The 24,072-nt window shown below is 39.9% G+C and overlaps 1 protein-coding gene across 1 annotated transcript in view; it reads right to left on the reverse strand.

The window, feature by feature from the left end:
• Nucleotides 1-15,096: 15,096 nt before the first annotated feature.
• cckbra (cholecystokinin B receptor a) overlaps nt 15,097-24,072 on the reverse strand; it is a 34,203-nt gene continuing 25,227 nt past the window's right edge. The window contains exons 3-5 of the mRNA XM_077514371.1: nt 20,142-20,403; nt 17,706-17,836; nt 15,097-16,071 (exon numbers count right to left, since the gene is read on the reverse strand). Of these exons, the coding sequence (XP_077370497.1) occupies nt 15,482-16,071; nt 17,706-17,836; nt 20,142-20,403 (983 nt within the window). The 3' untranslated portion in view covers nt 15,097-15,481. The remainder of the gene's footprint in view (nt 16,072-17,705; nt 17,837-20,141; nt 20,404-24,072) is intronic.

The following is a 24,072-nucleotide window of genomic DNA, read 5'->3' on the forward strand; positions in this document are numbered from 1 at the left end:
GGGCCAAGAACCCCTTTTTATATTGGAAAAATCACGGCACACCACCAAATATGTCACAAAATGTATAAATAATTTTGTAAAAAAATAAATAAAATAAATACTCACACGTTTACTTACTCAGTTTAAAACTGGTACCTGTGTTATAAATTTAGAAATGAATGACTGAAATGCTAAGGGACAATTTTATTGATCACTGTTTTAATATGTGAATATTAGTAAATTTGACTATTTAGAGAGGGACCAAATTGACTCTGTTTTAGAGTAGGCTAAGACTTACACTAAGAAGAGAGTAAAAAATAAAAATAAAAATAAAAAAATAAATAAAATAAAAAGCCACTCAAGGGTTGAGGAACAAACTCACAACCTTCAGCTTGGGAGACTGCCACACTACCATGTGAGCTATGCCCCTCATATTGTTCGCACATGCCCAAGACACCAAAGACATTGTTTTTAGTCTCTCAGAAGAAATGGCATGCAATCATGGAATCAGCTGCAGCGATATACTAACAGAAAGCCGGAGCTGCGTGGCTTAGGAAGTAGATCGACTCTCCCAAGCTGAAGGTCGTGAGTGTGTTTCTCCACCATTGTGCCACTTTTATTGTTTATTTTTCACAATTCTTTATTTTACTCACTTCTAAGTGTGAATATTACTCTAAAATTGAGACTATTTGGTCCCACTCTTTCTTAATAGAGTCAAATTTACTCAACAGAATTTACTGTCTAGTACACCACATTGCGCTCTCCGTTTAAAAGTCAAAAGATTTAAGTCTGTCATTAATCCAGTCAACAGAAAGGTCACTTAATTAGCTAGAACCTCAATGATCACGTTAATTTTGTCTGAATTTCCTCCACGTCTATTTTTAAATGAACTTACCTGTTGAAATATAAATTCTTATTAATTGCCATCACCCTACGAAGAAGTTTACCTCACAATTAAACTTCTCTTTGCCTGGCACTTCACACATTCAAATCAGGGCGGTACAAAAGACTAAAATCATCATTCAAGCCATTTGCTTTGTTTTCTCATTCGCTCTACCTTATATTCATACCATTTCATTTTTATTTTTTTCAGGCAATAACAAAGCACACAATGTGCCAGGTTCCAGAGAGATAGAGAGAGAGAGAGAGAGAGAGAGAGAGAGAGAGAGAGAGAGAGAGAGAGAGAGAGAGAGAGAACAACAAAAAGATAAAGTCCAATTCTACCTGAAAGGGAGTGGGAAGAAGAAAATGTATTTCATCCCACCCCCATCTCCCATTCAAGATTTCAAGCTAGTGACCAGACCATTCGTTTAAATAACATTTTAAATCTATAAATACTGTTGCATTGCTTATGGTGTAAACAAAGATTATTCCATAGTTTAACACCACATACAGTCACACAAAAACCTTTTTCGAGTAGTTCTGATTTTTGGTAACGTGAAATTTCCATATCCTCTCAGTGTATGAGCACACACTCTAATTGTGAAAAACGTTTGTACATTGGCCCGTGATGTTTTGTTAAAGGCTTTGTATAAAATTATAGATGTATAGTATTTCAGTCAATGTCCTCCAATTCTGGAATGACGCAAATATTGATACAACTCTTACATTGGACAGCGGCCGTGCACTGGTGTGTGGAAAGCTTTTTCCTTTCTTGTGTTTGTGTGCTCATAGTACTAAAATGGAGCTTGCGCTCACTATGGTCCTACAGTGTCTTGATGCTCTAAATGAGATGCTAACACCCCACCCACGCGTCTTCCTGCTCACTCTCCTCCCTGGCGAGTGTACATCATGGCATCTCTATAACTCACAAACACGGTGGTGTCTTGACTCGAAGAAGAAGACAGTACCGACTAAAGTAAAGATGCTTTTCTCCTTTCATCGTAGGCAAACAGATTTCGTATTTTCAAACGTCTCTGGTTCAGAACTATTTAATAATTTAACTAATCAGCAGTGACATCTTTGTGTGTCTGAAGCCCTTAAATAAATTCCATGGCTCATGAACAGTTTAAACTCAATATTTTCTAACCGTTTGAATGCCCCATGGCAACATACTGCCTCTCACAGGTCAGTCTCGGTACTACACCAGATCTGGTTTTGGGGAGGAGACTAATGTCGTTGGAGATGTGATTATATGTGTGGTGTGCTGTGTTGGTCATCTTGAGTACACCGCACACTATATAAGACATAAGTACACACTTGTTGTTTTATTAGTGAGAGTTCTCTTTTAAAAAGACTTTCTCCTGTTGATTTGTGTTGCGCCAAAGAGCAAATAGAAAGTGTTGATACACTATTAACATCCGTGAGGGACATGGAGCGCCTCAGGCTCATGCAGTACCTCTTCGTTGCCATCATCATCATCATCATCATCATCATCATCATCATCATCATCATCATCATCATCATCATCATCATCATCATCATCATCATCATCACCACCACTTTCTAGAATAGTTTGGAAGACCTGTGTCATGACAAGGTGTATGATGAACGAATGCTTTTATTTATTTATTTTGGTGGTGTTTTTGGTCCTAGATTTATCTTTTTCTGCTGCTTTTTTTTTATTATCTTGTGTTTATGACCTAACTAGCTTAACTGAGATAACGTGTCAGAGGCGCTATCATGTTTGTAACTCCAAAATGATTGATTGATTTAACTATGCGTAGATTACTACATGTTTTTCATCTTGATCTAAGATAAAACCACAATAGCAAAAACAATAATAATACAAAATGAAACGAAAACATACTGTTGAGTGGCTTTCTGCCTGTTTCATCCCAGCTGTGAAATAAAGTCGAGATGGGGAAAAATGCTGAATGTAGGAGCTGTATATCATAAAAGCCAAACTCCTTTCATGTGTTCCAAAGAGGCTGCTTGTTTATCCTGCCATCAGTTCATACTATTTGTCATGGATGCCGGCTCAGCAATTTCAAACCATTTTCACGTTGCTTTGAACACTGAAAGGAACGACAACTCATTCGGGAGCATTTGGATTCTCATCGCAGCACAAAAATTAGGGTGTCAAATATGCTTTGTGGTCTATAATGTTGTGAAAACGCTAGCTAGGGGTTTCACAAATAGTATATTTCATCTCAAGGAGTAACATACAGTATAGTAACACACTTTTGTCATGCCAGCCTTTCGATAAACTATGATACATGACATGAGCATTCATTTCCATCCATAGTTTTATTATTTTAAAAAAAACTGGCTTCAAGCTGTTAAATAAATGACACTCCCAGTTGAAATGTATTAAACTAAAAACTAAGCTTAAAACGAATTACACATTGTGTATTTAAAACAATCATATAACTGCCTGAAATTCTACTAGCTTAAGGGACACAGTTAATTGACACACTTAATGGCCACAAGAGGCGCTGTACCTTGAAGATGAGGGTTTTGCCCCAAAAGATAAGATGTTTTTTTTTTTTTTTTTTTTTTCTTTCTTTCTCTGTTTGAGAAGATTTACGGACCATTTGAATGAATGTGGCCAATGAGGTAAATATCTTGCTATTTTCTTTCCTAATTGTTTCTGTCTAATTGATCACTTTTCTGTTGCTCGGATGATTGTTGTTGTTGTTGTTGTTGTTGTTATTATTATTATTATTATTATTATTATTATTATTATTATTATTATTATTATTATTATTATTCATCCATCCATTTTCTTGACTGCTTATTCCTCACAAGGGTTGCGGGGGGTGCTGGAGCCTATCTCAGCCGGATTTGGGCAGTAGGCGGGGGACACCCTGGACTGTTTGCCAGCCATTGCAGGGCACACAGAGACAAACAGCATCCACACACACACAAGCACACCTAGGGACAATTCGGAGCGCCCAATTAACCTGCCATGCATGTCTTTGGAATGTGGGAGGAGACCGGAGTACCCGGAGAAGACCCACGCGGGCACGGGGAGAACATGCAAACTCCACCCAGGAAGGCCGGAGCCTGGACTCGAACCCGAGTACTCAGAACTGGGAGGCGGACATGCTAACCAGTCATCCACCATGCCACCCCTATTATTATTATTATTATTATTATTATTATTATTATTATATTTTACTTTTGACAGAGAAAATGGATATCTCACTGATGTTAGCTTTAGAAGTGGTGACTCATCCCCTGGAATTACGACAGCACAATTTCACTTCTATTGTAAAAAGAAGCCTTGACCTCGTTACGGATTTTGTTTCTCTTATCACGCTTGCTATGTGTCACTAAAAAGTGTCCTCAAAATAAAACCAAGAAAAACACTCCATGCTGCAGGGCTTGCACACAAAGCGGACTGTAAAACAAATATTTGAAGCGAACCGGGCTTGTTGACTTCAAACATTTATGGAAAAAGTCAAATGATGGTGAGTTCATGCTTCCCCTTGGGCGAAAAACTGCCGAAAGGGAAAAAGGGGTGTGGACATTTACACAGTAAATGAGCTACTCTGCCGTGTGACTCCAACAAAGTAACAACTAGTCAGAATGACTGACTAGAACAGAGCTCGTATGAAATTGAATGAAAAAGTTATTATTACTGTCAATAAACTTAAATGGTAGTTTCAGATACTCAATTTTGTTAATGAAAATATGTTCTGAATTTTAGTCAATTAATTTTCATTAACTATAATAACCCTCAGTGTCCACCCTGACTGATGCTATGAAATAACGGCACCTAAAACATGACCAACATGACTGATTTTGCGCAAACAAATGTGAGCTAATAATAGTGACGCTGGCGCCTGGTGATAATGTGGCAGATGCAGCGTTACTGCACGTTTTGGCTTCCCTCTCATCATCAACAGACATCGAGTGATGCAAGTGTGCCTCACATTCCTCCAAGGAGCTCTCTGAACTCTTGACTTTCTAATCTATTTCCACCAATTGAGCTGGGAGGTAATATTCTTTCACCATTACCTTCCACAAGGGGGTTACAGTATATTAATGCTTGTGAGTTAGTGAGCAAGATTATTTAAAAGCTATACAACCGTAAAACCTGTGAAAAATGATTTGTAGGGGAATAAGTCGTTAAATGCAGACAAAGTTCCAGAGTTAGATTTTTTTTCTCTTTTACTCTTCTAATAGAAAGCTCAAGAAAACACTTAATTTCAAATGACAAAATTCCTTTGCTCATCTTTGTTTCTTATTCTTGTTCATGTTGCTAATAATTCCTAACTGCAGTTGCCTTCTGTTACCAAGGCACATTGTTGCAGAGATTGTAATTAAATGGACACATTAACTCTGCATGGGTGGGCAGTGAAGTCATTACAGCAGCTCGGATGTATTTACATGGTTTGATAAATTGAGAGAATGAATCCAGATGTACTTCAAGTATGACCAAAGTTCATTCAGTAACACAAATGGATCATAAATTAACACAGCCTGAGCCGTTCTCACGACTGGTTTGCTGAAAGCATCGGTGAGGCTTGTTATGAGGCACGGCTGTGCGCTTGCTTGCAGTAATTATTCATCCAGTTTGGTGCTCTTAATCAGAAAGTCATTCTCATGCCCTGATGGAGGTGGAATCTAATGAAGCTAGATGAAATGTAGATTATGCCAAGCATTGCCGCAAAAATATCGTTTTGCATCACAAAAGCATAGCATTGTTGTAGACTGAAAAAGGTGAAAATGAAACAAATTTTCTGCTTTGAGATAAGAGTTTGATTAGTTCAGTGACCACACTCATTACTCAAAACATGCAAAGCTTTATTTAAAAAACCCCTTCGGACCCATAGATGATTGCAGTAGACATGGCATATTTGCGTTTATAAACCAATTGAAACGCATAATGATTGTCAACATTTCTGGTTCATGATTGGATCCTAGCTAACTAATCACAATCACAAGTTGATTTGTATGATGTTCATGTTAAAAATTTTACATATAAGTTTGGTAAGTTTAGAACACGTTACAGCCATACTATCTTGGCGTCCACTATAACAAATAAAAACATAAGATAACCCCCAATTTCCCCCCCCCCATGTTGGTCTTATGTAGGAAGAGTCAAAAACAGTAAAATAAATAAATACATTTTGCCAAGCAGAAAAACTGTGGGTCTAAAGGGGTTAAATGTTTGTTGAATGTTACATTAGCGTTTAGCTTAGCATGGTAATTCTACTATATCGATGTCCAATGCTTAATATTTGCAAGTGCTATGGTAACCTAGATATTAGATTAGTCTTCATGCTATTTGCTAATGCATGATAAACTCATAGGATTTTTCTCATGTTCAAATTTTAGCTTCACAATTAGCCTATCACGCTAACACTAGTATTCAATGCTAATGTTAAATGCGAAGTACCATGTGGCATGCAAATGTGATGATCTGGAGCCATGCTAGCCTATCTTAGCTTAGCTTCTGTGATGTGGTTATTTTTTTTGGTAGGATAATTGAACCTGTACTATTCCTTGGCTATTATTTAATGTATATTTAGGAACTAAATGCAATAATGACCTAAGTTTATTTCATGTATCAGTGGCAATATTCCTTTCTGTCAGTGCAATTGCAACACCTAAATTCAAATAAACTATAAAGAAGAAGAAGACGAAAAAGTCCCATCTGAGTTTATCACCTGTTTTTGAGTTCAGACAAAAATGAGGCAAAAATTCAAATAAATCAACAAGTGTTTGGAAAGTCATGAAGGAAAAAGAAACCAGTGGTGTAACAATCAACAGACATTGAACAGACAGAACAAGGAAAACCACAGTAATTGATGACGTTAGCATTTTGACAACTACAACATGTGCAACAACTTTCAGATAGTCGAGTAAAGATATCACATTCTGCTGATCTCCAAAGACTTTGTGAGCACAAATACAGAGGCTGTGCCAGAGGATGAAAAACACTCATTCAAAAATGGAGTAGCAAGGTCAGGCTGGAATTGGAGAAAAATTTAATGGTGATGGCAAAGCTTTGAGATAATTTTGAATATTTTCTGAACATACTTGCTTCAAAGGACTGTTTGTTAATGAAGAATATGGAAAACATTTGAAAAAGACCCACATTGAACAACATTACTGCCTTATTAAGAGAAGTAGCTTAATGAATGTGAACACTGAATTCAATGCAGTGGTATCTTGACTTCTGAGTTTATCAGATCAATTGCAGTAAGATCCATCCAATTTAGCTCAGCCAAATAAAAATTCTTCTGGATGGAAACTTGCTGGCACGTCGCTAGGATCTTAATGAGCCAAACTTGCCAAACATGGTAACCTGTTGAAATAACTTGAACACTCAACACGGATGATACTGTACATATCACATTCATATCAGTGACCCAGCAGGCCATGGGAGCAGTTGCGCCAGAGGTCCTCGCAATATCATCAGCAAGCGTAGAAATGCTGCTTGACAAGTGACCTACAGGTGCTGAGGCAATGCTGTGGAAAACGAGAGCTATACTACATAATGCTTTTGTGCTGTTGCAGTCCAAAAAAAAAAGAAAAAAAAGAGGGAAATGTGCCAGCTCAATGCGGCTATTTTATTTTTTTTTTACAGTCCAGGGCCTCAGAATTCCTTAGCCTTTTCCTTATGCATATTGTATGTTCCAGGTAAACATTGACACAGACCATAATCTCATAATTATCTTTTAATCAAAAGATGAGCTACTGATCTTTTCAAACTGTTTTATAGCCTGTCTGACATTGATAAATGGATAATTAATCCACAAGTCAGAGAAGACTGCTATCAAACAATGTGGTCCTATTGTACCTAAGACACACACAAAAAACCCTGATTAAGCAGGGACGTCTACTTCCATCTTCCCATCCATTTGGCCGGCTCTTCCAGCGGGATCCTGAGGAATTGCCAGACCAACAAGGAGACATAGTTTCTCCAACCCGTCCTAGGTCATCTCCAGGGCCTCACTCCCCAGGGATGCATCTAGGAAGCATCCTAATGATAGATTCCCGATCCACCTCATCTGGCTCCTCCCAAGGCAGGGGAGCAGAGGCTCTACTCTGAGCACCTTCCAGATGACTAAAATTCTCTTGCTCCACTTTCCCCTCATTTGTGAACAAGACCCCAAGCAACATAACTCCTCCACTTGGGGCAGGATCTGAAGCGGGCACTCAACCGTTTATTGACTGGTGACCATGGTCTCAGATTTGGAGGTTCTGAATCTCATCCCAACCTCTCCAGTGAGAGTTGAAGATTGCAGCTTGATGAAGGCAACAGTATATCAGCATCATCAGCAAAATGCAGAGATGTAATATTGAGGTCACCAACTAGGACCCCCTCAACGTCTAAAAAAAATTCTGTCCATAAAGAATACAAACAGATTCAGCCTTGGTGGAGTCAAACCCTCCTTGGAAGTGAATCCGACTTACTGCCAGCAATGCGGACCAAACACTGACACCGGTCATACGGGAATCGAACAACCTGTATCAGTACCTCGTACTCGTATAAACACTTTGTTCAGATCCCTGAATAGAACTTACCAGGGAGACTGACCTCGATGTCCACACGATGCTGTAAAAACGTGTCAATCAGGACCGCCCCAAAACCACCTCAATACACTACCTCAGATGGAGCGAGGTAAGGTGTGAATTCCCAAACTGCATATAACCAAGCACATTAGTTTTTTTCCACCTTGGAACATCCATCCGGCCATTGTCAATACCTGGTATCCTATTACTGTAAAGATGGAGTCTATTCCAGGTGACAGAGAAAAAGTGGACTACTGTACCCTGGACACTGGTCACAAGGTGATTGGACAGGATATTGAATGGGAATTGAGGGGATTTGGTCTGCGGCCACCTTGTGATTGGTCGACTGGTGACCCAGTGTTAGTTGGCTTAGACTCTAGTCTAGTCTAAAATGAACATATGATCCTAGCTAGAAACACGACAACTTCCAATGACCCACATGAAATCACATTAACAAATCCCGTTTCTGCTGAAGCCAATGGTTGTTTAACGATGTTCCCTTTTATTGGGGGTTTGATTAGAAGGTATAATTTAAACAACTTAATAGATGTAAAGAAAACGAGCCATTGCACTTCATGTGTGTGTTCTTGAAGCTAATTATTTACTGTTGCTATAATTGTATTGATTCACAAAAGAGCTGTTAGTGACTGAGGCCCGGTGCGTTTAATATATCATCTTCACTGAGATGTGATATGATTGGCACGGGGACAAAACACAGTAATTATAATTCACAGCCTTCAGGCTTTTATGATTGGCTTCCTTAATAAGCACACAAGCAAACTGGAAATTACATTTGTGTTCCCGCCATCAGAATAGAAATGGGAGACATTTTCGAAATGCTGCATTGGCTGAGCTATGCAACATTTGCCCCCCTCACCTCCCCACCATCTACAGGATGAAATCTATCTTTATTCAGTGTTTTTCCTTGGTTAACAAAAACATATTGCTATGTGTTGCATGGCGCAAAGGAGAGAGGATGCTCAGAGGAAGAAGAGGAACGTGCAGAAGAGGGTAAATAAATTATTAGGAACCGCTGCAAGAGGGTTGGAAAGAAGACAAACGAGCTGTCTACGGGGCTATGGTTATGCCGTGGGGAAATGGGCGGGGTTAAAATAGGTTGTGTCCATTTACGAGACCCTCTGCTGTTGCCTTTCATTACTCAACTGGGTTGCAGATGGCGGTTTGGATAAACAGCTTGGAGAGCAGGAGGTTTATGATGTACGCTACATGGTACATGCTGCTGTTACAGAGGTATTGAAGGGCTTTCCTAATTCACAGCATTGTGGTCAGTGTGAGAAAAACAAATTTCATTTTTATTTTGGGTGGCCACTTCCATAAGGTCAAAAAGGAGGACATATTTTTAAAAAAATAACAAGTGTTCCCTCACTATAACGCGGTTCACTTTTCACGGCTTCGCTGTTTGGCAGATTTTTTTTTTTTTTGTGTGTGCAAGTTTGCATGCATTTTTTTTTTTTTTTTTTTACAGTAATGTACTTATTTTGTAAAATTTATGAAGGTTGTTGGTATTTTTTGGAATCTAACTCCAGCGGAAAACGAGGGAAAACTGTACATCAGAATTGCAGTGTATTTTCATCAACAATAAAGTTTTGCTTGGTTTATGGCTGCCTGTGAAATTTAGAGTCCACTTTAAGATTCTTCTATTTGTTTTCAGATCTCTAAATGGTCTTGCCCCACCTTATCTCGCTGAGCTCTTGCACCCCTACACACCTGCCCGGTGCCTCAGGTCAGCAAACCAGACTCAATTGGAGGTACCGAGGGCAAAGCGGAGACTTAGAGGAGATCGAGCCTTTGCTGTTGCCGGTCCCTCCCTTTGGAACGACCTTCCAGTAAATATTCGGCAATCCCCCTCTTTATCCTCTTTTAAAACACGTCTTAAAACACATCTGTATTTTTTGGCTTTTGGTGCACCATGAGACTTTTTCATGGTGTTTTGTGGTGTGTGTGAGTTTGATGTTTAGTCTACTTATCCACTCGCTTACTTCTTATTATTTTACTGATGTGAAATTTATTTACTTGTAAAAACAAAAAAACACGCAGTTGAAAATGTTTGCTTTGTTCTTGTTTTGTTCCCTTATTCTTTACTGCACAACCGATATTTATGTTTATGTACTTTGTATACAGCAATGCCTGTTCTTTAAAGCGCTTTATAAATAAAGTTGAGTTGAGTGTTTCTAAGAGTTTTGAATCATTCCAGAAAGATTCATTTGTAGTCGAATATTATGTGATGAAGATGGATGGCGCAGAATATGGACATGTGTCGAATACTATTGTTGACACAGGAAAGGACAAATTTGTCGTTCTGTTATTACTTTAGCGAATGCTAAATGTCTCGCACTGTTGCATTGGGTCTCAGTTGTTTTACGCTAATAGGACTACATTTCCCATGATTCATAGACATATGGAAGCACAAAGTAGTTCTGTTTCTGGTATGATGAATACACACGCCTGCTAGCAATTCAATACGAATGAGAATGTGAATGCAAACATGAATGTCAACTAAATAGGAAGGAATTTAACAGTTAAATTTTAATTAGTTTATCTTATGAATTTGCGAGGGAACGCAAAGTTTTTTTTGTTTTTTTTTTCTACCATGTCACCTTAGAGGCTCCGTAAGAGAGAGAGATAGACAGATAGATAGAGAGATAGATAGATAGATAGATAGATAGATAGATAGATAGACAGACAGACAGCAGTCTAAGACTTTATCCCTGTGAATAAATTAAGACTAGAAACAAACAAAAAACAGAACAACCCCGCCTTTCAAAACAAACAAACAAAAAAAAGAATAGATTTCTTAGACAGTCCACAGTAAGCTTGCTAATCATGCTGCTAAGTTGAAGGCGCACATGAGCCAAACTCTGACATACAGTCAGCAAGCACACATTACATCGTCTGTTTGCAACAGGTGCGAAATCAGGAACTCTCTAAGGAACCTACCATAGATGGTATTGACTTTTATAGAAACAGGTAAATATTATAAATATCCACTGTCAGCTTTGGGAGCGTAGTAGTAGTCTTAAAGCTTGACCATTTAGTGTTTTATAAGGTGAGCGCAACGATTTTAAATTTAAATCCGTTTTCTACAGGGAGCCAGTAGAGTGAAGGTAGAGAAATGATCACTTATCTTTAATGCAGTTAAAATTCAGGGTTACAGGTCACAAAAGCATTCACGCTGCCCTTGGCTGTTGTTGTATACGTGGGAGCTGAATATTAAAATTTGATCAAAGTTGATGTCAAGATTCTTCACTGTTTTACCCCAGGCTAAAGCAATCAAAAGTAGTGATGTCATTAGAGACCATGCCTCAACCTCATGTAATTTTGGTTTCATCTAAATTCCTTCGGAAGAAATTTCCAGCCACCCATCCATGATTTCTGTAACATATGCCTGAAGTTGACAGTTTGGTTTCATGAAGTTTCATTGAAAAGTTAAGTTCTGTGTCATCTGTTCAAAAGACAGAAGCCAAGCCCATTGTTTTTTTTTAAGAATACTGCCTAAGGGAACTATCGGCTGAAAAACAGCAATCCAAGCATGAAGCCCTGCGGCACTGCATTCTAAAAGGAGGATTTCAACCTATTTAAGGCCATTCAAGACTCTGTAAAGTGTTTCCAAGTAGATCATACGTGAAGATCATTTCTGAAAATGTGCAGAACTGATTGAAAAATGTTGAGATGTGTTTTCAGAAATACAAAATAGCATTCATTTTTTTTAGTGGAGCTGAATCTTTAATACAGCATTTTTTTCAATTATTATTATTTTTTTATTTTTTATTTTGAAGCTTCATTTTATATACATAGCGATTTTCTTACTCATTCCAATTTGGCCAAATTGTTAAATTGGTCAATTGATCAAGCAAAGTCAACATCGCCAAACAGTGTTGGGCATCCTAAAGTAAACATTTGCTGTGCACTGAATGTTGGAGAATCCTCCTGCATGCCTACAATGAACTTGCGTGTGCTCCGTTTTTACAGGCTACCAAAAAACAAAACAAAAACAAAAAAAACAGCTGTCATACAAACATGCTACAGTGGCGCACTTTGGTGCCTCTGCATGCACAATCAATGTGACAAAATTGCCCCGGTCAAAAGCCAATTTCAACTAAAGTGTAATCACCAATGGATTCACGCCATATATCGTTATCATTCATATTGATGTCTGAAATTTTACAAGGTAGTCTACCATCCTTTTCAATCCACCTTAGCAGCGTTCATTAAAAGACATGATGTCTTTTAATTGTGAAAAGACTTTAAAAGCCCTATTGTGGAATGAAACTCTTCGAATGACAACTGGGATTAAAAAATATATATATATATATTTCCTCCCCTCAACTGTTTTCTGGTCTAACACATCTGATTAACGATGCAGCACTCTGTGTTGCTATGGCAGCGACTCCTTTTCAGGCTTACTATGGATTTTTGAGTGTAGCGAATGTCTCTTGAGGAATCCAAGTCAAACCACAGCGTCATCAAAGGCGACTTCTGATGGGAAAGTTACTTTTTAAATGCTTGTATATGAATTGTTGGGTCTCTGGAGTGCACACCTGGCGGCTGTTTGAAAGCACTAGATGACTTGACCACCAAGTACCAAATGACACGTAGCTAAATCTTGAGTTATATGCCTATTTCTAAAAATGTGCCTTTAAATGAGCCGTTGAGAATATTGTCAAATTGTGACAAAATGTTATGGTTAATTTACATAAGAGTGGCATGTAATATAGATGTGTAAAGCTCAATCTTTGGGGTATCTGAAGAAATCACGTTAGGACACCTTGGATCTCTTACATTAAAAAAAAAAAAAAAATGCATGACTCATTTCAGAAAACTGACTTGTCCATTTTATATTTACACATACACAAAAATATATCTCCCCATTTTTATTATATTAAATATAAGACAAGTAGCCTAAACCATGGGAAACAGTCAACACATTAAACATAATTAACATCAACAACCCCACATATATTTACAACAGAATATGTTCACATGAAACAACTATATTGCACACTATTGCAACATGGCACAAGCAGGCACCAGCTGTGGCAAATTCTTATAAATACAAATAAATAAAAGCTTTGGTTACCATATACATACAGAAGATGAAGAAATATATTCAACGAATGAGGTCAGCCAAGCCCCTCCCTCCATTTTTGTATCTAAACCTAGTTTTGTTTTTCACAAGATGTTTATAGATGTAAACAGGAGCATGACAGCACCACTTCGCTTCATCGGGACAAACTCAGCACAAAGACGAAAAAAACACAAATAAACAAACAAATTCCAGCAGGCCAATATGAGTAAAAGACAACTTTGAATTGACAGTGTTGGTTGTATCTTGCATCTCCTAGATTGCAATTTATTGAATTGCTTCAAGACGAGTTGCTTTTACGTTGTTTACTCATTTCATACTTCTGAGTTGAATGATGACGTTGACGTTTCATGTTCCCAGTTTTTGGGACCTGGCAATCAATCCCAAATTTACTGGTCAGTAGATTTATCATTTTGATGTTACCTGTCTGGATCGGTTTGTGCTGCTCTCCAGAAATAAATATAAGGACACTGATGTGTAGCGGTTCATTCGGCCGACTTGTAAGCGAGCAGTGTGGGTTCAATGCCCACTCGGTGACAGTTTATATTAGGGGTGTGAATTGCCTAGTACCTGACGATTCGATTCGTATCACGATTCACAGGTCACGATTCGATTCGATACCGATTAATCCCGATACGAATTTATAAGTCGATTGTTGTGATTTTTTTTCATTCAAATTTAGAAAATACTAATCAGTAAGCTTGTAGAGTGTAAGATTTATATGAAAATGTATTATTTATTTATCTGAAATTTCAGTCTTATAGAGGTTGTAATCTGTTTCATGTTTGAACAGCATTAAAATAAAATATTAAGGCTTAATGTTCCGTTCATATAACATTCTTCCATGCTCAAGGTGTGAATCCTAAAAAAAAAAAAAAAAAAAAAAAATCCATTCTGCCGATTATTGAATCGATTCGAGAATCGCGCTATATCGCTATATCGCGATATATCGCCGAATCGATTTTTTTTAACACCCCTAGTTTATATATTATAATATATAACTTTATTGACATCTTATTAATTTATTATTCATTTAATGCTTTGATTTGAATTCTGTTTTTTTCTCCTTTAGGAGCTTCCCCTTGTTAAATTTTAAACAACCTACTAATTTTAAAGGTGCCTCAAAATAACCGTATCTGTCCAAGTTAGCATAGGTTACTCCCAACCATTTTTACAAAATGGAGAGATGGTACAATACCCATCATGCTTTACAGCAGTTGTCTTCAAGCAACACCAAGTCTTCTAGAATTTTATGTTCGATACTTGCCACTGAATTCATTTTTCAACAGTGCCATCCTTTCCTGTTTGAAAGCAAGCACCTTTTCGTCTCGCATTGACATTTCCCACAAACGCTAATATAAAGGTTAGGAGATTTGACTTTCAGAACTGGCCAATTGACTTCACCAAGCCAAAGCGTTATGTGGTCAAAAGCTAGAGATTGGACGAAAGAAAGATAAATCAAGCTGACTAAACAGTTTCACATGGAAGCATATGCTGCATTTCCCAGACGGACGATTAGAAATTCTGCTTAGTTAGGCAACAACACAAATGCAGCTCGTTTCAAAACAAGCCTCTGACAAATATGAGGTAATAAGGCAAAATTGCTGTTAGTTGGGTTTTATATTTGCAAACAACTGAACACAAATGGAGTATTTTAATATACCAAAAGGCTATTGGTAGTATAGCTGTTTACAAAGCTGACTTTTGTACAGCTGGTGATGAATCCAGTCACACGTCAAATCTTATAGACCCCACATACAGTACACCAAAACAAATGAGAGTAAACAAGGAGTCCTCAGTTGATCCATTTTGGTGTTTCTTAACTGAATGGTTTGGTGTAAGTGAGGCACTTTTTTTTTTCCAGGCTGACAAAGCAACGGGTGCATTCATCCGTCTAACATTCTACTACATGCTCTCAGAATGCGCAACACAAAAACCCCCCAAAGCAACGCTTAGCACGAGTACGAAAACGACCGCGGCGGCTCATCAGGTGGGCGTGGAGCCGACGGTGGTGTAGCTGTACTTGGACACCGACGTGGCCATGGTGGCGGCCATGGAATATCCGGTGGTGCCGTCCTCTCCCGCCTCCAGCAGGGCCGGGCAGCACCGGCGGCACAGGCGGTTGCGGCAGCAGCGGGCGAAGGTGGACAGCAGGGCCTTGCGGAAGCGAGTGTTCATGAAGCAGTAGATGACGGGGTTGACGCAGGCCGACGTGTACGACAGCAGGTGGATGAAGGAAATGGGGATCCCCGACAGGGCTTTGGAGGCCGCCTTCGAGTCGAAAGCCTTCCAGGTGTTGGCCGAGTACAGCGGCATCCAGCAGACGAAGAAGAGCGCCACGATCACCAGCAGCATCCGGATGACTCGCTTTTTGGCCTGTAACTTGGCGTTGGACGTGTTGCTGCGAGCGCGCTCGGTCTTGGGCGGCGTGGAAGCGGAGGCGGCGGCGGAAAATGACGACGACGAGGTAGGCAGGGTAGGGAGCTCCATGGTGGAGGACTTTTTGGGGACCTGAACGTAGCAACCGTCATCGTCGTCATCGTCATTTGACTCAGCGGCAGTTCCGTTTCTCAGCTCTGTGGAGGACACGTCATGTAACCGAGGTTAGAATTGTTATTAGGTTTTATTTCACTTTTACTTTTGTTTATTCAATTCGATTAGGTTTTTTTTTGTTTTTTTTTGTATAGAGGGTTTGATAGTTTTTATTGTTTCGAAAAGGCTGTCTTGGTTTTTCTTAGTTTTATTATTGTTTTAGTTTTATGGTGTATTTTAAGGTTACAAAGGATTGTATAATAAAGTGAAGTATAGCACATTTCCAAAAACTAATGTGACCTTTTCTCTTCTGTAAAATAAATTTAAAATAATCCCTGAAAGCTCATGTGCCAAGTTGACAAAGATGAAAACATTTATTATTATTATTATATTTTGGCTATTTATGAACATTTTTAAAAGAAAAAGTTTTCAAATGTAGTTATTTTGTTAACCAAGAAAATTTCGATCACACAAGTACTGCAGTACAGTGAACCTCAGTGTACAGTATACTATAGATTCCAAGCTATCATTTAGCATGATGTCATCATGGTTTTGGCCACGACACTTTCTCCCCCGTTTTATTTATGTCACGCTAGGCCGTTCGCACTATTGCACTGCAGCATTTTGGCTGTTGAGCAGAGAATAATTGGCAGTATTGGACTTTTGTCAGCTGTCTATGATGGTACAAGCAGAAGGAGCTTTTCCCCAGTATGGAGTCAGCCAGCCGACAACCACTCAGCAAAGAAAGTATTCCCAGATGAAAGAGAGACAAAAGCCAGCAATACAGAACCGTAAATTGAATCAAGAAAGGAATAAATGGGAGAGGAGAAATCAAACAATTCCTTCTATATGCGACTTTCTCCCCAATTGACAATTGGCCATTAAAAACCCAGTTGTTTGTTTACATTCAAATTCAGCTTTTTGCAAAGGTTAGTGATGGCAAGCACGCTATGACAGCAAGATTACAATGTCGTCATCCCAGCTGAAGACTTCTAAGACCCTGGGTGTCCTCACGCTGCCCTTTGGAGACTCAATCTTGATTCTTTCTTATCTTCTAAATGGCTTCACACAGCATGTGGACTGAGTTACAAGAAATAAATTAAACTCTGAACTTCTTGAGTTCTAAATGGCAAAGTAAACGGAGATCAAGTATTTTTATGAGGGGAAAAAAAATCTTCCTCCTACATGCTTTAAACATAGATAGTTGAACAAAAAATGGAGAACTAAATTGCTAGACAATGGTGTGCCTATAAGAGGAGGGGCTTGGTGTTACCGGATGTGAAGGCAGCTAACCTGCTAAGCTTGTGTTTTCAACTGTAGTGCTGTCTGTCAAATGGCCGACATTGGCTCTCCATTCCCACATTCCATGTAGCAGGGACACTGGAGTCCCATTTCACCTGCATTGACTATTTAATAGCCTGCGCATTTGTATTCAAAGCTGATGCACTGCACTACGCAGAAATACATTAAAGTTATCTCCAAAAGGAATGAAAAGTGAAGTACAATGATATTTTGGTATCGGGTGCAGAAACTGATAGCTGATAAATAATTCTCTGCCTCAGGCAAACACATTAGCATATGAAGCGAAGCAGTTTTATTTTCTGTGTCAATATACCAAGTGACACCATCGAACTGTTCATAAAACCTCAAACTTTTGAATTTCGTTTGCAGATCTCACCAGTGGTCTCTGCTTGGTTCTGCTTCATTTCAAAGCGCATGCCCCGGTAAAGCTCTCTGGAGATCAGCCCGTAGGCCACGGCCATCACCACTCCAGGAATGAAGAACAGAATGAACAGCAGAAGCACATACCTGGAAAACAGCAGAAGAGGAAGGAAGATCGATAAAGTCACTGTTGATTTGGTGACGCGCGAAAACGCTCGCCCATAATTGGCAACAAAACCAAACTACAGTAAATTCATAGACTTCAAGATTCCTAAAGGGAAAGTCAACCCCCAAAATATTCTTCATATGTTTTATGCAGCCCCACTAGTCTAAACACGGTGTTCTGATTTATATTACGTTTGTGGATTTTGAGTTAAACAGCAAAATGTACCCATTTTTATCCATCTCAGGGGGCGGCCATTTTGCCACTTGCTGTCTGACTGAAAATAACATCACACATTGCTCAAGGCTCATCTAACAGCCAATCACATCTCACTTGTTTTCTGAAGCCGAGCCATGATTGGTCTTTACTTGAGCAACTGAGATGTCATTTTCAGTTGAACGCACATGGCAAAATGGTCGCCTCCTGGGTTAGATAAAAACATGGATTTTGCTGCTTTAAACTCAAATTCCTCAAAAACACACTATTAATCAGAATGCCGTTTTTAGACTAGTGATGGCACATACAACATATTTTAAAGAAAATGTTGGGGTTGACCAATTTTAATCACTTTCTGGATCATATTCACTAACTTGTTCTGTCTCATTACTAGCTTAACTTCCTTATTGTGTCAACGGTCATAGATGGGTTGCAATTTGTAAATACGCTAACTGAAAACTGTGCATGCAAATGTTAATCATGAGCCCTTTTTCCATGACAGGAACATCAACCCATACCTGTGAACTTTTTCCTTAGGTGCTGAACAACATTTCACTGGGGAGGATTTGATTTGACACTTTTGCATTGTAGTACAAGGTGAATGACTCGCAAGCAAAACACTACCGCAGACACGGGTGGACAACATGCAGGCTGTGGTGCATTTTTTGAGGAGTAGTGCAGAGGAAGCTGGATGCTGGGGCCCAACTATTTGCTGGTATGCAAATTGCTGGGCCCAGCAAAATTCAACCTTTTGGGAGATACCCGTGTCTGAAAAGAGAACGATGTAGATTCTGTCAAATGTTAGCCAGCGGCAGGTTGGCACTTGAAGCACAAATTGTCTTCACAAGGGTGAACCTCAAGCTCTGACTGCAGTGGAAGGAAGTCTCAAGATTCTCCGGTAACAGCAGGATGAGTCACTCGATTCCTTACTAGTCAGTTTGGAAACTTTTTTTTTTTTTTTTTTTTTTTGCTAAAGGCGTCTAAGCACTACATAGTATTACACACTGGAAAGTCTGCTTCGGAAATGTAAATGAACCATTGCATGCTCTTCAAAACAACAACAACAAAAGGGACAGCTTTCATCAATGAAGAAACTGATTGCATGATAGCGAATGGGTTAATTTTAGCTTTCCTGAAATGTCTCTTTGATGGCAATTCTATAAATCAAGGTTTAGCCCATCCGTTCATCCTGTGATATTCTAATGTCTTCCTGGGCCCCCTTTGAACAAATCACACCCCTTTTGATAGAACAGAGGGCTTCAGTCCGGTCCATCTGGCCGTTTGAAACTGATACACCAGAGGATTTACCACTTGATAGACTGAAAAGGGCGGAAACCTTGAAAAACGTCTCACATTGTTTCCACATCACCAGAACGGTCGACTGAATGCAGAAAGGATATAAAATGTGTGTACAGTGCCCAATCAATGCTTCTCTCTTCCTTAGCAAATGAACTGAATTGGAGAAGCAATAATGAGCAAAGCTTTAATCCGCCTTCAAAGCAGCTTTAGATAATGTTCCCCGCATTCACGAGCAAAACTGAAGTTCAAGACGGTTCAGAAAGCCTCCAGTCTTGACTCGTTACTGCTCATCCCAGATGTCGAGATAGCTCGCCTCCCACAGCCTTGTCTTTCATATAAGCCGGCCCTTTTAAATCTGCCATACGATTTTTTTTTTAATTTTTTTTATTCCTTTATTGCTCCTCAATTTGAACCAGCCGATGCTGGAGAATATTTTCTCAGTCTCCATCGACTTGTGCTGCCTTTTAAAGACCTTTCGGGAACATGTCAGGTGGATGGATTGCTTGGTAGACACTGAGCAATTAAAAGTTTCGCCTGCATAGACAACAACTGTGCACTTTTGTCTCGGATGTGGACATTTCATCATCTTTGACGCCGGGAACTCCTTTCATGCTCCTGTTAATTAACCCTCAGTCGGGCCTGTCGCTTCTCTTCATCTTAAACAACCTCATTGATTAAATTATAGTCAATCATTTTGGCTGGAACCACAGAGCACAGACAGGTGATTATCTTTCATCAAGGCGGGTTCAAAATAAAAAAGGAAGGCTTACATACCAGCTTTGCTCGGCGTGGTGACTGGGCCAGGTGAGGCGACACATGTGGCCCACGGTGCCGTTGGCCTTGGGGAAAGTCTTGATGATGCTGAACACCGGGTACGGAATCATGATGAGCAGGGAGAGCACCCAGGTGGCGGCGATAACGCGGTACGCGTGGGATCGCGTCTGCCACGCTCTGGACTTGAGCGGGTTACAGATGGCACTGTATCGCTCGATGGCAATCGCCACCAGGCTGAAGGTGGAAATGCTGACGGACAGCCCTACGGGAAAGTAACAACACCTTACACACTTGACTTTATTATTATTATTATTATTATTATTATTATTATTATTAATTAAATCTCACTAATAACACTTATCTTGAGGCACTTGCCTGTTAATGGACGCATTGTGAATTGAGTCCATTTGTGGAGGACCTCAAACGTGTTACGTTACCTTTCATTTGGTGGGTAGCGTGGGTCTTAAATGTAGGTGGCCAAAACATGCCTAATTAAAATTAAGCTGCACTGATAAATCCACCAGAGAGTGTTTGAACGACACTAAATGGAAATCAACTAGGCCTTTTCAACAGATGTGCTGCTTTAACATCGTGACATGACGACAACAATATTCTAGTAATTTTATTATCGTAATATTGTCATTATCATTACATCCCTACTCAAATCCAGACACGGTATATTATCAAACCAGAAATTGTGAAAAATAAATAAAAGAAAATTTATTGACTGACCAATTAATTGTCATGTTTTGTTTCGGTGGGGTTGGGTTTTTGTTGTATTTTGGGTGTTCATGTCTTTTATCTGGTTTGGCTTCCTTGTCTCGTTATCGTTAACCTTGTCCACCTGCATGTGTCTTCCCTTCCAGTATGTGTGACCAATCAGTGCCCTCAGCCTATTGTGTTTCCCAGGTGTTTCTTGTTAGTGTCTCGTTAGTGTTGGTGTATTTAGTCAGTGGTGTTTGTTCACGCGGTGTGGGAGCATTGTCTTGTTGAGTTGTGTTGGTGTCAAGTCAAGTCAAGTCAAGTCAAGTCAAGTCAAGTCAAGTCAGAACTGTTTGTTGGTCTCCAGTCAAGTTTCCACTTGTCTTTTTCACATTCAGTCGCCTACGTTCTGTCAAGTTCACCCTCGTCCACCTCCTGTCCAGTTGTCCCACGTCCTGTCAAGTCGCCCCACATTCAGTCCAGTCATGGCGACCAGTCCGCTCACGTTCCGTCCCGTCATGTCAACCATCTTCGTTGTAAATAAAGTTCATCACATTGCCCTTCCTGTCTGTCTTCCTGTCTTGTTTCTATGCAATTGGGTCTATCCCCCACATTCATTCCCCTCACCCACTCACACCACCACCAACCGTGACATTACTAGGGATGTCACGATAACTGCAATATCCTGATATCGCGATAGTAAAACTGCCACAATATCAATGTCAACATCATGGCACGATATTAAAAGCAGCACATCTGTTAAAAATGTCAAGTTGATTTCCATTTGTGCACTTCTAGCACCCTCTGGTGGTTAGTTTTTTGTAGTGCAATTTAATTTGCATACAGCATGTTTTGGCCCTTCTATGTTTAAATTCCATGCTAATCGTCAGATGAAGGGGAATGTAATATGCTTGTTGTGAATTGAGTCAATATGGAACTCAATGTGTGTATGCATTATGAGATCGTATGTTGTTTATGTGCATTAATATGTACAAAAGCACAATATTGTGCTGTTTTTAGTTTGAGCTCATTTTTTGTTTTACAATATTATGACCTTCAATATCATCATCATCCACAATATTGTGATAATTATCGTATCGTGAGCTTCATATTGTGATAATATCCTATCGCAACATATGGATATTATTAAATCCCTGCCAATTACACTCTTAGTCTCCTGAAAATGACTCCCTTATTCAGTGATACCACCATTGCCTTTAAAAATCATCAACCAAGACATGTCCCCCCTTTCTCGTTTGGCAAGGCAATTCCTGCAGGGATGACTGTAAGCCACCATGCATTTAGATGAAGGCACAAGCTGCAGCCCAGTGAGTTCAGACAGTCCATAGCCATGAGGCGGGATGTGATAAATAACATTGATAACGACGCCTGCCCACTACAGGAGACCGCAGGGAATAACCCCAACCGACCGTTGTACCTGGATCATTCCACATGCATCCACTTTTGAAATCACGGGAGACATTTGTCATTGACACAATGAAGTGGACTTGAAATTAATTACAAAAAATGCAGAGTGCTAATCTATGGGCTACCTAGATAAGTCCATGGCTACATAACCAGCCCTAAGAATTGTTAACAGAAATTGAAAAATGTAATGTAATGTGTCAAACTGCAGGCTTAAGGTCGAGGACACACAGACAACTTTGCAAGGACGTCAAATGACTGACTAAGTTCCATCTTGTAAGATTGTCCCATAAGATTCTCTGTCTGCGTGAGGTGTGTTACGAGTGGATTTGATTTATGCCTGGGCCTGTCATAGATTAAAAATAAATAAAAAAAATCTGTCAAGATTTGAAATATTCTTGTGTTTTGAGGGCCTTCGTGTCCAGCTGAAGTGGGAGGATTGTTTGTCACTGAGAAAGCCAAGAACTAAAAATATTGCTTGTGCCACCTTGGAAGTTAGAAAATTGGGCCCAATACAAGCTTCATAGAGAAGAATACATGAAATAAAAAACAATAAGTTGACATTGTTTCTATTTTATTACCTTTTACAGTAATTGCACTTTGGGGAACTTTCATGGATTACAGTCCTAAAATGCAGCTGGTTCTTATGAAAAAACTGAAATAAGATCAACTGTACCACTCTGTCCTCAATGTGTGTGCCCAACACAAATTGACAGATAGCGAACAGTCAAAGTGAAAAAATTGAGAGGCTGGAGTAAAGTTTTCGTTTTACTGTTGTCTTCAATCTTTCTACTTTATATTCTGTAAAACTGAAACGATATAAACATACAATACAATGTTATGTCACTCAAATATACATGCACAAACAATCATGACGATACAAATAGCTGTGCACAAACTGCAACATAACTGGTGTTAGTTACGCAAACAAAATATCAAATGCCTTTTATAAATGAAAGTGTAGTGATTAGAACATAATTCACCCACGGAACGTTGGGACGAAGGGGGAGTTTGTTGGGATGAAAGGATGAAAGGATGAAAGGATAAAAGAACAAAATGTTGGTAGGTCTGTGAGCCTCGCGCAGAGTGAGTTGTTGTTGTTGCTGTTAAACGATGAGAAGCTGATATCAATAAACCGCCGGTCTTTGGCTCCGGACTTCAACACTCTGCCTCCGACTCCCGTCACTGCTCGCTACATTGGTGACCCCGACATCCGCCTCGTTGACGTTTCCGAGGCTGAGAATTTTATCGAATTGAGCGACATGGCGAACTCCGCTGATCTCAAGTTACCGGAGTTTTGGGAGTCGGCCGCGGCGACGTGGTTTGTACAAGCTGAAGCTCAGTTTGCCATCCGGGGAATTACGGACGATTCCACGCGCTACTACCACGTCGGGGCCGCGCTCGGGAGCTCCACGGCGGCCAGAGCAACGGCGCTAGCGAACACTACCATCTCCGAGCCACGTGCTCTGGCGGAGGAAGCTGACCGGTTTTTCCTGGCCACCCAGCATCACAACCACGAGGTCTTGGCCTCTGCACGCGCCTTCCCGGTCCCGGCGGCCGCAACGGCACCTCATAAGGTACGCGCTGCCGTGGATGGCCGATCGGCCCCTGGCTTATGCTATTTTCACGCACGTTTTGGTACCAAGGCGAAGAGGTGCCGCGCCCCTTGCTCCTTTGTTGCGTCGGGAAACGGCGACGCCTCCACTCAGTTTCAGCTGTGAGTGGGGGCGCAGAGTGCCGGCTGCTGTTTATCATGGACACCCTCTCCAGACTCAAGTTCCTCTGTGACTCCGGCGCCCGCAGA

This window comes from Festucalex cinctus, chromosome 2 (assembly GCF_051991245.1).
Source record: "Festucalex cinctus isolate MCC-2025b chromosome 2, RoL_Fcin_1.0, whole genome shotgun sequence".
Classification (NCBI taxonomy): domain Eukaryota; kingdom Metazoa; phylum Chordata; class Actinopteri; order Syngnathiformes; family Syngnathidae; genus Festucalex; species Festucalex cinctus.